At 45.0% G+C, this 12,169-nt stretch overlaps 1 protein-coding gene across 3 annotated transcripts; it reads right to left on the bottom strand.

Annotated features, from left to right (window-relative positions):
- Window positions 1-469: 469 nt before the first annotated feature.
- mmp23ba (matrix metallopeptidase 23ba) lies at window positions 470-11,521 on the bottom strand. 3 transcript variants are annotated; one of them, XM_037104945.1, is made up of 9 exons: window positions 11,457-11,521; window positions 10,587-11,090; window positions 7,015-7,151; window positions 5,459-5,598; window positions 4,792-4,959; window positions 4,509-4,673; window positions 2,960-3,070; window positions 928-1,054; window positions 470-850 (listed from the first exon to the last, which is right to left on the bottom strand). In XM_037104945.1, the coding sequence occupies exons 2-9, from the start codon at window positions 10,719-10,721 to the stop codon at window positions 676-678; spliced, it is 1,158 nt and encodes a 385-aa protein (XP_036960840.1). In that variant the 5' UTR covers window positions 10,722-11,090; window positions 11,457-11,521; the 3' UTR covers window positions 470-675. The 3 variants fall into 3 exon arrangements, with proteins under 3 accessions (XP_036960840.1, XP_036960841.1, XP_036960842.1); XM_037104946.1 differs by lacking the exon at window positions 11,457-11,521 and having other exon boundaries at window positions 10,587-10,698; window positions 10,849-11,371; XM_037104947.1 differs by lacking the exon at window positions 11,457-11,521 and having other exon boundaries at window positions 7,015-7,147; window positions 10,883-11,371.
- Between the last annotated feature and the right edge of the window lie 648 nt (window positions 11,522-12,169).

The following is a 12,169-nucleotide window of genomic DNA, read 5'->3' as shown; positions in this document are numbered from 1 at the left end:
GTGCGTAAATTATTCAAATGGCATGCATCTAAGCAAAGGCTTCTGTAACTTTTCAGGCCCATAAAAAGACACACTTCAGGGACATGGATATTTTTTGGAGGTGGCTTTTCCTCAGAGACCTTCAGTGGAAGATTCCGTGAATATACTCCTATACGTTCTCTAATTGAATTGAATGAGGTGATCTCTGCTTGGGTCCCATTATTTTTTTTGCTGGAGACACTCCAGATTCCTGGGTGGCCCTGGAACCCACTTTTCTTTTCTTTCTTTTTTTTTTTTTTTAAGCAGCAGCTGCTTTGAAGAAATCCAGGCTGGATGAATCCAAAGTGGACGTAGTTATTGTCCCAAACAGCTGACGAGAGGCGCAAGAATCTCTCATCACCAAATAAAAAAAAAAATAAAAAAAAATGCAAGCAAACCGCAACATCTGTCATGAGCAGCTTTTCGCAGTCAGGTAATAATTTCACTGAGATTCTCCTTGTCACAGAACATTTATTTGCACACATCAAAACACCTTAACACACATGAGAATCGACGGTAGACAGGTATATGTGGAAGATACAAGAAAAACAGTATTAAAAAAAAAAAACCGTATGTGCCCTTGTGAATGAGGTCTCTTTGTGACCGCATGTGTGTGAATGTGTCCTGTTCAGTGTGCAGAGGAGCCGGCGGGGGCCTTCAGAACCGCACACGTACTCTCCACGAGTAGTTTGTGAGAACTTTGTCTTTTTTCTTCACGATGCAGGTGTATGTGCCCTCGTTGATGGCGTTGGCCACTATGGTTATGTGGTCGTCCTTCAGGGAGATGTAGTTGGGGTGAGAGTACTCCAGCAGCTCCCCGTCCTTGTACCAGCTGAAAAACAGAGGTCGGACGTTGAGACGGTGCAATCGCACTGTGGCTTCACGGCGGTCAGGAGGGTAGATACTCACTATACTTTGCCTTTCTTCGACGCTATCTTCTTCCCGCAGCGAAAAGTGAGCTTCTTGCCCTCGACGACCAGCTTGTGTTTGGTCCTCAGGGGTGTCGGGGTGGGAGCCACAGTGGGGAACGGGAACTCTGGAGGGGAGCGAGTAGAAACACTACAAATTTAGACACGCAAATATCAGTGGGTTAAGGAAAAGGTTCTCCTTAATGTTATAATTCACCTATCATCTTCTCACCCACGCACCAATGGAAAGTTGGGTGAGCTTCGGAGCTAAATGGTTTTCCTCCTCAACAACTGAGTTAGATAGAGACTTATTTTAAATCTAAAATAAAACAACTGGAAGAAGTAAAAAAAAAAAAATCTCCATACAGCTCATGTGGCATAATCCAAATCTCCAGAGGCCCTGAGGTCCCTAATTTAATTGAAAAGACGTTATTTACACCTGTTTTTAAAGCCACAATTTTCATTGTAACTGCTAAGCTAAGGGCTGCAATAAGGGTGTAAATATCCTTTTCGGTCAATTCAGGACCCTGGGGCTCCTGGAGACTGGGTTACACTGGACAAGCATTTTGTCTTCCTTTTTAATTAACTAAAAAAGACGTTAATTACACCCTTAACTTCTGATCAAGGCCCAGCTCCCACTTGAGATGGAGTTTTAGCTAATGCTTCTAGCTCAGCAGCTGGAATGAAGATTTCAGCTTTAGTAAGAGTGTAAATATTGTCTTTTCAAAAATAATGTGGGATCTCGAAGCTTCTGGAGACACGATTTACATGGCCGAGCTGTGTAAACTGCCATCATATGTTCTTTTTGGTTGTTGTTTTCCATTTTCAAACAAGTCCCCATCTACTTCAGTTGTTGAGGCGAATGCTGCAGCGCTGATTTTCTGTGAAGCTCCAGAAATGTTTTTGGCTGGCTACAAAACTTCGAACATGATGGCGAGTAGATAATGACTATGTTCTCATTTTTGAGTGAACTTATCCTTTAAGCTTATGTTCTTAAAATAAGACGCGGAAACATTAGTTATAATGATCCTGACCACACAAAAATCATCTGAGAAGAATCTGCTCGAAAAAAAAAAAGATAATCCGCAGCCTCAGAGTATTACATAATTCGGAGATGTAACAGCTCTCCCTCACAAACACCTCGCGGAAACACTGATTACTGTCAAGAGTTTCGATACAGACGTCAGACACTCAATACGCTTCGCTTTTCACAACCTCTGACCTGCTGGCGCCCGCGGGTGTCTTATCAATATAATATCTCCCATCTGGTGTCTGACAAACACAACAGAACGCCTTGTGATCAACTCGAAAAGTCTGCTTAAGAAACAGTCGCTCTCGTTAATGCCGCAAAAATCCAAATTGACCTTGTGTGTCTCTAACCCTCAAGCCACAGTCTGAAATTCCAGCGGTTTGGAGTCACTCAGGAATTTTCCACAGCCGTACAACGTCTCCCAATCAACAATGAGGAACAGATTACTGCGAGCCAGGAATCGTATCCTCCTGCTTCTCTCCGCACTGTCCCTTGTTGCTGACAAAAAAAAAAAAAAAAAATCGCAGAAAGCCACAACAATCTATGGGCTGTGATGGTTAAGAGGAACCATTTCCTGTTGTGCAACAGGAGACCACAGTGCTAGTGAGTCCCACAATGAACTTAAAGAGGCCCAAGCTGTCAGTTTGCTGATGTGCTATCAATGCTCGGCGTTGAGACGGCCAACAATCGGCAGGTACCTGGTCTGCTCGGTCTGAATTCAGAGCCAAAACACACACTGCCTCCCCGGGGATGCTGGTATCCTCTAGATCTACACACACACACACTCCTCCAGTGGCAAGTGTAATCTCCCCCCCACAGCAGATTGCTGAAAACCCCCATCGCTGCTCAGCCTGGCTGGACCTGTTGGCTCCCGTTGCTCCATTGGCAAACGGTTCACAGCGGCTCCTTGCGCTGCTCAATTGAGAGAAAACCTTTTTTCTATTTTTTTTTTCTTTTTTTTTCTCCCTCTGGACCGCTGCTGCTTTCTGCTGCCGCGTCTTACCGTAACAGAAATCACAGCTGGAGGGGCAGTGCTTCTGCATCAGCTTGCGCTTGCTGTCGCAATAGCCTTTCCGAGCCCAGGCCGGGCAGATAAATAACCGGTCCAAACATCCTGGAGAGAGAGAGAGAGAGAGAGAGAGAGAGAGAGAGAGAGGATGGAGTGAGTGAAGAGGAGGAGGAGGAGGAGGAAGAGGGGGAGAGGGATCAGACAACGGCTCTCAGTCAGCGGCAGAAGAATTTGGATCCCTGATTAACTTTTGGTTCCAGTGACAATGACTCACCATAATACACACTAATGGTGACTCATGAGTAGTTTATACGAAATTCATTAATGCCACGTTGGCCTCCGGTGTCAGACGAACACTGTGGTCCACATTCTGGCCAAATGTCACCAAAAATGGGGTCATAGGATTTTCTACTACTGGTTCTTCACAAGTGGAGCTCGATTGAATTCCTCTAATGCTGGAATCAGACTGTACGATCGTTTTTTTGTTTTTTTTTTGCCTTTTGAGATCGGTCACTGTCTCGGATTGAGCCATCGCTTAAAGGAGAGGTGCACCCAATAATCCAAATTCAGTCACCTACTCACGGCCGTGCGGATAGTAAGTCAGGTAGAGTTTCGTGGTCCACAACACATTTCTGGAGGGTCACAGCTCAACAGCGATGCGGCAGCTGAAGTTAACAAAAACGCCTCCATACAGCTCGTCACTAGTAATCCAAGACTTCATAAACCTTGATATCCTAAACTGATTTCAAAAGATGTTATTTTCAACGTCTTTTAACACTGAAATATTCACTGTAGGCTGCTGGGCTGAAAGCGTCTGCATTGGTAGCACAAGCTTGACCGCCTGAGAGTGTGAATGTCGCCTTTACAAATCAGTTTAGGACGTCGGGGCTTCCGGAGACTTGGATTGCTCCGGACGAGCTGTGTGGAGCCATTTTATGCTCTTTGTTTTCCGTTAGGAGGATACTGCAACAGTGTTGGCAGAAATGTTTTACGGACTACAAGACTCCACCCGACTTTTCCATCGGCACGAGGGTGAGCAGATAACGATTGGATTTTCAATTTTGGGTGAACTTATCCTTTAAATTCTTGACTTCTTGCCCTGTCTTGGGTGACCGGGAAGGTGGTGCCGGGGACCAGCTGCCACCGGACCAACATCCCCCCTCCCCCTCATTTGGCACGCCGGCCCTGGATGTTGTGCGGCTTCTCGGATGCTGCGTCAGTTGTTTTCCGCTGTGACAGACATCTTAGGGTAGAATGAGCAATGCATTTTTTGTTACTGAAAACCCCGAGTCTGATCCCGGCATTAGAACTGGATTTGCAGCGTAGGTCCTTTGTACATTTTCCATTCTATCTACGAGCTAATCTAGCGCTTCTACTTTTGGATGAATCGCAAAATGACTTCGAGGCCAAACAAGTGAATTCATTTACTACCTCCAGAAGTTCCCTGGGTGACTGACAAGGATATCGGGTGTATTTACAGATGTCGAAGCCCAAAAGGATGAAGTTTTCTATTCGAGTTCTGGGAGGGAGAGTGAGATCGTACCGTAGAGACGGTGCATGCCCCACACCTCATCCTGTGTGATGAGCTTCCGCCCCGTCAGAGTTGCATTGAGGTGCATTATGGCTTTCGGGTCCATGGAGTGCATGAGTCCCAGGACGTGGCCGATTTCATGAGTCGCCACATGGACCAGATCCGTCAGCCAAACCCCTGCAACGCAGACACCTTAGATTATTTTCTCTTTCAGCCCCACACGAGCCGTCCGGGTCGGCGTCTGGCGCACCCGTCACCTCGCGGGTTAAACATCGTGATAGGTAGAGACACGTGCCTTTCTTCCAGCTAAACCGCATGTTTCCCAGAATCCAGTACTCGTGGTCGTCGAAGTGGATCTCGCCAGTCGGCGGGAAGAACGCGTGAGCCAGTTCCCCCGTGATGCCGTCGAAACAGTGGTGCAAGTACGACTGCAGACAGTCCGTGTGGTTGACGGGGTAGAAGCCTGCCAAGACAGAGAGGGAGAGAGACACACATACCTCAGAGCCGAGCAGGGAAACCCTCGCTCCATTATTTCTGCTCTGCGTTGACAACAGCGGGGGGATGATGGATTGCTGAAGACTGAGCGTTTTTTCTTCAGCCTTCACCCCGCAGGATGACAACCATCCCTCTCACTGTCACCGAGAATTTATGCAGGACCCTGGAGTTTGCATCCAAAGGGACCGATAAAGCATAATTTAGACCGCTCCACCATGGGCTGACATGTATGGAAGTTGTTAAGCATTTGCTTTTCTTTTTTTTTTTTTGCGTTTGGAACTGTGAATCATGCCGAATATAAGCTCGGTAATATAGTCGCGGTGGTGTGATTTAATGCGATTGGAGGCGAGGACGTTTCGGCGTTGACAGTGCGGAGAGAAATACAGTAACGACAGAGGAGAGGCCCGGAGCCCGGGGCCGAGCAACATCTGCCGGGGGCCTGACACGGCCACATGCAGAGTACCCACCGATCTTAATGTCTGCCTCTTGGTCCGCTGGCACCTCTCTGAAGCTGAACGGCGAGACGTCGCTCCACATGCCAAAGGCCTTGGCAAAGCCCCGACGCGTGTCGCTGGCATTTATCAAGTTAGTGGGGAAGGAGAGCAACCTGCTCAGAAACAACAGCATTATGTAGTTAATACCGGTCTCCACACACATTCCACTACAGACGAGCAATCTGCCAAAACACAATGGCTACTGTTCAGACAGACCACAATTCCCACAAGCACTTCAAGTACAGCTCCATTACCGAGACCTGATATTCTCTTATATCTCAGCGAGGGTTAGACTGATATTAGTGCTTTTAATAAGAACCAGATATCGATCAGCTGGTGCCATCCAACGTCAATATGAAAGAGACGAAGATATAATTTCACTAACGCAGGAATGACTGAAATTTGGATCATTTTCCGTTTTTCGTCTGTTTCCAGGCCACTTAAAGGATAAGTCCGCCCAAAAATGAAAATGCAGTCATTATTAATCGCCCTCATGCTGATGGAAAGTCGGGTGAAGTTTTTGTCATCCACACAAAGATTTTCTGGAGCCTCGCGGCAAAAAAAACGCGCTGCAGCAAACGGGGATGGTTTTAAAACATTAAAAACAGGCAAAATATTTGTTTGTCTTTTTTTTTTTTTTTTTACGTTTCAACAAAAATCCCTACAAAAATGACAAAAAAAACCATTAAATGGTTCCATACAGCTTGTCCAGTGTAGTCAAAGTAACCCAGAAGCCCTGTGATTGCAAATTGATTTGAAAAGATGTTACTTACACCCTCAATGTGTGATCGAGCTGGATGGAGATCTTTTATGTTTGCCTTAATGCTGTTTTTTTTTTTTTTATGTTTTAAAACAAGCCACAATCTACGTCATTTGTTTTGGACAATGCTTCACCCGACCTTCCGTCAGCATGAACAGGACAAGATAATGACCACATTTTTATTTTTGGGTTTTTGGATTTTTTCCTTGTTTAAGTTTGTTGGCTCACTAAAAACCCAGTGATCGAACCCTTTTAGTTCAACCCAATCTCCTTAAACTTTACGGGCTCTTTTGTCGCACAGCTCCATAAAGAATAAAATATCACTGGATCTTCTCCAAACAGTTAACACAACACAATCCAAGTGTGTTGCAGCCAGGCGACTGCAGTGTGGGTGCGAAATTCCACCATATGCTACTTTGTTTTCCCTTTTCACTGATGCAAGCGGAGAGTTCTGCGAGGCGATCGCTGACAGATGATGCGTGTTGGTCCAAAATGGACGTCTTGACTGACGCGAGAGGAGAAGACTCTCCAGCTTGAGTTAAATGATTCCACTAAGGTGCAACTAACCCGCACCGACAGCAGTCTGATTTCAGGAACTTTAACTTGGCCCGCTTCAACCGAAAAATATCTGTCCTTGTGTTTTTCTGCCAAAACCAACATCAGTCTAACTCTCTGGAGCTTTCTCCGAGGATGTCTTTCCCCCTTTTCCCATTTTCTACAACTGTACTGCGCTGCTGCGTTGCTCGGAGGAGGAATTGCAAATGAATACTTGTATGTCAGCTTGAACTTGTCCCACTTGAGCTGCTCCGGGGTGAGGGTGTAGCGCTTGTTCCTGGAGAGGTGCAGCACCTGCGAGCGGGCCTCTTTGCGGATCCCGATGAGCAACACAGTGGTGTAAGCTTCTTCCTTGGACAAAGAGAAACCTTTAATTAATCGCATTGAAGGGAGGTTAGGGACAAAATCAGATTCTATGGGTGCTTTGCATTTCAGCGCTTTCATAACGACTCTGCGGCTGAAGTTATGTTGTGGTTCGTCTCGGCTGCAATGTTACGGACCACTTGATAACATCTATAACTCTTTATGGGGATGGTTTTGAGTCATAAATCCACTTCCCAACACTTGAAAGTGCATGAGCCATAACTCTGATCCAGGGAGCCCATTTTGTGCCTGAGAGCAGGAAGGCATCGAGTCCTGATACATATCTAAGGAGGAATTAAGGAGGCGTGCGCTGAAACGGAAAAAAAAAACCTGCTGAAGACACATACAGCTGTCCATGAACCCTTGATTTCTTTACAATGTGCAACAGTACTTCCTTTACCCATGACTATTTGAATGGAGACTGATAAGTGAGGCACATTGCCTGACGACAGCTCCATTATAAGGAATTAATGGACACCCTGGAGGCCTGCAAAGACAGCTGCCTCCATACTAACTCCATGATGACTAGGCAAAGAAAAAAAAAACCATTTAGATCATTAATGTATATTTTATGAGTGTTCGACTAATTGCCGAAACAATCATCAACATCCCAGCGTAAACTAAAAATCTATCTATTGAGTCTGGCTTTAATGTAGCGTCTTAATGTAATCGTTTTAACGTTTATACTTATTTTGTTTCTTTTACAAAACAATTGTTTTATTTATATTTTACTGTGGTGTTACGGTCATTATATTAATTTCTATTTCTACATTTACGTGCAATATTCTATTTTGTCTTTATCCCTATTTTTTATTTCTTTTTATTATTATATGTTATGGCAACGTGTGTGCGGATAATCGGGAGGTAAAGCGGTCCGCTCAGCTCATCGGACCCTTCTGGTAAGCTGATAGCCGGGCAGCTGAGGGGAACATTTTCCAGAAGACGCCCCAAAATAAGTGTGAACCTGAAAACACAAGCACGATAGTGGGACCTTTAGGTTCTCCCAAAGAAGAGGATCGTGCAAACGCGCTGACTTTACCCAGAGATCGGCCAGGTGTGTGGAGCTGTGACAGCGTCTGACATCACAGTTCAAACTTCTCTCTCAAGTTCTCTCTCTTTTTTTTTTCTTTCTTTTTTTTTAAATTGCTCTCACAACTTTGTCCAACCATCGTGAATACCGTCTCGGAGAGCCTGTCCAAACATGTGCGTGCTCTCCATTTATAGGACTCATTGTGTGGAGACTACAAAGACACACAAAGGACAGAGTCCTCCGAGAGAGATAGAGGAGGCCGCAGGATGCAGCCAAGAGGAGGCTGAAGTGCCTGTCTGGTCATCCAACAGCATCTGAGACTTCCTCCACCTTTTTTTTTTTTGAACAGCGGAACTGTGGGGGCTGCGTCCGTCAAGCATTGTAACTTTCCGAAACAGACAATCGGACGAGCGCGGCCAGGTTTGCGCAGCTATCAAACCTCCACAGCCAGGTGTGTGGGGATGGGAGAAAAGGCATGGTTTCACTGTCTTTTTCAAACTAACCCTGTTTGACTTAACAACTGAATCTAACAGCCCAAGTTCCTTCAAGGAGAAACTGACAGAAAGAGCGCACTGTTAATGGCAGTTTGAGCTACCTTTTCTTATGACCTGAGCTGGAACTGAAGATGGAGAGCACATATCACAGCCACACCCTTCACTTTGTATTCTACACCCTATCCTCTGGTTCCTGTTTCTGCTTCGCCCAGTCAAGACAAATAGATCCCGTACTTCCTTCATTTCCGTACCAAAATAGTGAGACAGGGGCAGGCAGTCTGGCAGACTGTCTCACCCTGCCGTCCTGAATGAACCTGATGACATCTCTTTCCTCTGATGTTAAATATAACGTTCCTGCATCACGTTATGTGCGCGGGTCATTGTTTCATACAACAGTCGCTGGCTTGACCTCGGCAGCAAACACGCTGGAGTCTTGTGCTCGGTGATTTATGAGGTGTTTAACGTAGTACGGCCAGCGCAGTTCTTTCCGTGTCGTCTCTTGTTATATTCACTGCAAATCCAATCTCGCACTTTGGCACGGGTAAAAAGATGAACCGTAAACCACGAGGGCTGAAACAAGCCTGCTAGACTAAACCTCGAAGCCAGTGGTGAGCGCTGACTCGGAGGGCAAAAACATTTGAGGACAAGTCCCCGAAGAGCCTGCATGGGGAGAGTCTGGAAGAGTTTAACCTCGGTCTCGGAGACAGTTTAAACAGGGATTATGACTTTTACCATGAGCCTCAGCAAGGTTCAACTATGGCTATTTTCTATCATTTTAAAACATACACACTATCACTATCAGTAATTATATGAAAAAAAACACACTGAAAATGACCTTTGATGTGTCCTTCACTGATGCTGTAATGCATTGTGGTGTTGCCCACAAGAAGCTTATCTAAGGCAGTTACGTAATCCCAGGCAGCGGGTCTTCGTGATGGACACATAATGAAAGCGTGTGGCAAAGGAAATCACATAAAGTTATCCCTCAGGCTCTGTATCACGGCGGGCGGCTGGCAGCGATGGAGTAACACATTTATCCAATTCAGGCAAGATATTACTGTACAGGGATATCCAGTCCAAAGCCTGATCTAATTATAGTCCTCCTCTAACTTCATCACCTTGACCGAACAGTGATTGAGTCTGATGCATATTGCCATGGGTGAGCTATAACTGACGTTGATGTCCAACTAATAATACGTTCTAAGAAATGATTCAAATTGCATGGACAGTGGCTCACTTATTAAAAGTCTTTAAAAGCCGGTAACTTCTGTATAATAACAGTGAAAGAACTTTACATGAATGATAGGCTCCTTTTAAAAAAAAAAAAAAGAAAAAAAAAAGTAAAAAATCGAAGTTTACTCTTGTTCCTACCTGTGATTGTCCTGAAGACCATACTTAATTAAAAAACGTTATAATTACAATTTATTGTAATGATTGTGAAATGTATATGGGTTTAATAACTCAAGACAGGCAGCTTTTTAATCTCAATGTTTTTGTGGTGAATTCGGGGTATAAAAGACCCAACAAGCACCACTTTATTTCAATATAATTTCAATTTGGAGGCCAGTAGATTATGAATTGAGGCATTTACCTGCAACAATGAGTTACTGTTTGAAGAAGGAGCTGCCGCGTGTAATACAACACTGTGTGTGCCGAATTGAAAAGTGGCTTTGAATGATTAAAAAAAAAAGTCAAACCACAGCAATCTTAGTATGTAGCTTCACAGACACGAAGGTTAAACGTTAAGTCACGGAATTTTTAAATGGAGTTTGGTGTGATTTTTATTTTATTTTTTTTTTTTTAAAACGACAGAGGACACTATAAAATAACTTATAAAACCTAATAACTACTCGAGCTGCGGTGACAGCTGCTACATGTCATACAGTGGTCACAGCATACCTCTAACCTCCAGGAGGGAAACGCTGTGGCTTGTTGCATCCCTGCGACCAGCAGACTGAGCAGAGCAGCAGCCAGCAGAGGAGCGAAGCCCCAGTCGCCTCTGCGTAAACTTCTGGGAGTTTGATAGCACATCATGGCTGCGATATCACACCTCCAGGACAAAAAAAAAACAAACAAAACATACACACAAAAAACAACAAACAAACACACACACACACACACACGCACACACACACACACACGCACACACACACACACTCACAGGTAATCCCTCAGAGAAGACTACATAGATTCACCGTCTGGTGCTCGTGTCAACATAGCGTCTTGGCCATTGCACGTTCCGGTGCTGTGTTACAGTGGCTCCTGGTGCTGAGTGCGGCGGTGGCGGCGGCGGCGGCGCAGTCCAGCCTGCGGACCGGGTAGTGGAAGCAGTGCAGACTGCATCAGCTCCGCTCGGCTCTCTCTTCCGCACAGTGCGTCTGCCAGAGGGCTGGTTTCATATTACTGTAGATGGGGCAGGGGGTCAGTGTCGAGACAATCTAATGAAAACCAAACGCCGCTCTGTCCGTCAAAACCACTTGCTGCAGCCGCCAGGGCTCACTTAAAGCGGAATCAGATGGCTTGTTTTGAACATGACTTTCTGACGTTTATGTAATACTGCCGGGGATGAGAGTAGTTTGGTCTTCGCTCTGTCCCACTGTGGCATGCACATACATAACAGGCCATCATCCTGCAGGTTACATATTGCTCTGAGGCCAATCTTGCAAAACACTGCAGGTCTTCTTTAAAGGAGACATATCATGATGTCACTGCTAGATTAAGTCCACATGCTTTAATGATCAAAAAAGCATCAGTTTTTTTCATAATTACCTGCTCTGTATTCCCTCTCTGTCTGACATGCTCTGTTTTAGCTCCTGTCTCTTTAAGCTCCCCTCCAGAAATACCAAATCTGCTCTGATTGGTCAGCTCACGAACACCTGACCCAGCACCCTGTCTCAGGTCTGCTCTGTCAGTATGATGTCACAAAGTCACGGAATTAAATGTGGGACCACTGAGGAGGCCTTTCAGGCACTTCAGGAGCAGTGTGGGAGAGAGGAGCTCCCAATGGTGTGGACTTTGGTCTTTTAAACTTTCCGAATCTTTTACATGCACAACAAAAATACTAACACAAGGGAAAATTTAAAGAAAACAAAAGAAAACAAAACACAACAGGTCTCCTTTAATAGTTTTTTTTTCTGTGAAAATGAAATACTGATCCCAGTATTCATGATTAGATTTGGCATCTATCAAAGGTAAACACAATATGCTGTTTCTACCATATCGTGAGGCCCTATCATTCCTCCATGACACCTCACGCCCTGTGCATGCCACTGTCTTCTGCAGGAATAGTCATGGCCCAGATGGTAAAGTGTATTTGGTCGCAGCTGACATTCTTGGCAATTAAAAGCAGAAGAAGCACAGGTGTAATAGTCAAGTGTAATTATAAGTTCCACAATCCTGGCATGTGTGTGCTGAGTGATTTATGGGAAATGTTAATGGAACAGTCATTTCTAATCACAAACTTATAAACACCTGTGCTTTTC

Source organism: Acanthopagrus latus, chromosome 7 (assembly GCF_904848185.1).
Source record: "Acanthopagrus latus isolate v.2019 chromosome 7, fAcaLat1.1, whole genome shotgun sequence".
NCBI classification, from domain to species: Eukaryota; Metazoa; Chordata; class Actinopteri; order Spariformes; family Sparidae; genus Acanthopagrus; species Acanthopagrus latus.
The sequence above is the reverse complement of the archived record's forward strand: the minus strand, read 5'-3'. Positions and strand labels throughout refer to the sequence as shown.

Coding starts and splice junctions, on each gene's coding strand:
- mmp23ba (XM_037104945.1), bottom strand. CDS start 10,721: ATGATGTGCTATCAAACTCCCAGAAGTTTACGCAGAGGCGACTGGGGC. Junction 4,674..4,791: donor GCGGTTTAGCTGGAAGAAAG/GCACGTGTCTCT, acceptor TCTGCGTTGCAG/GGGTTTGGCTGACGGATCTG. Junction 851..927: donor TCGAAGAAAGGCAAAGTATA/GTGAGTATCTAC, acceptor TCTGTTTTTCAG/CTGGTACAAGGACGGGGAGC.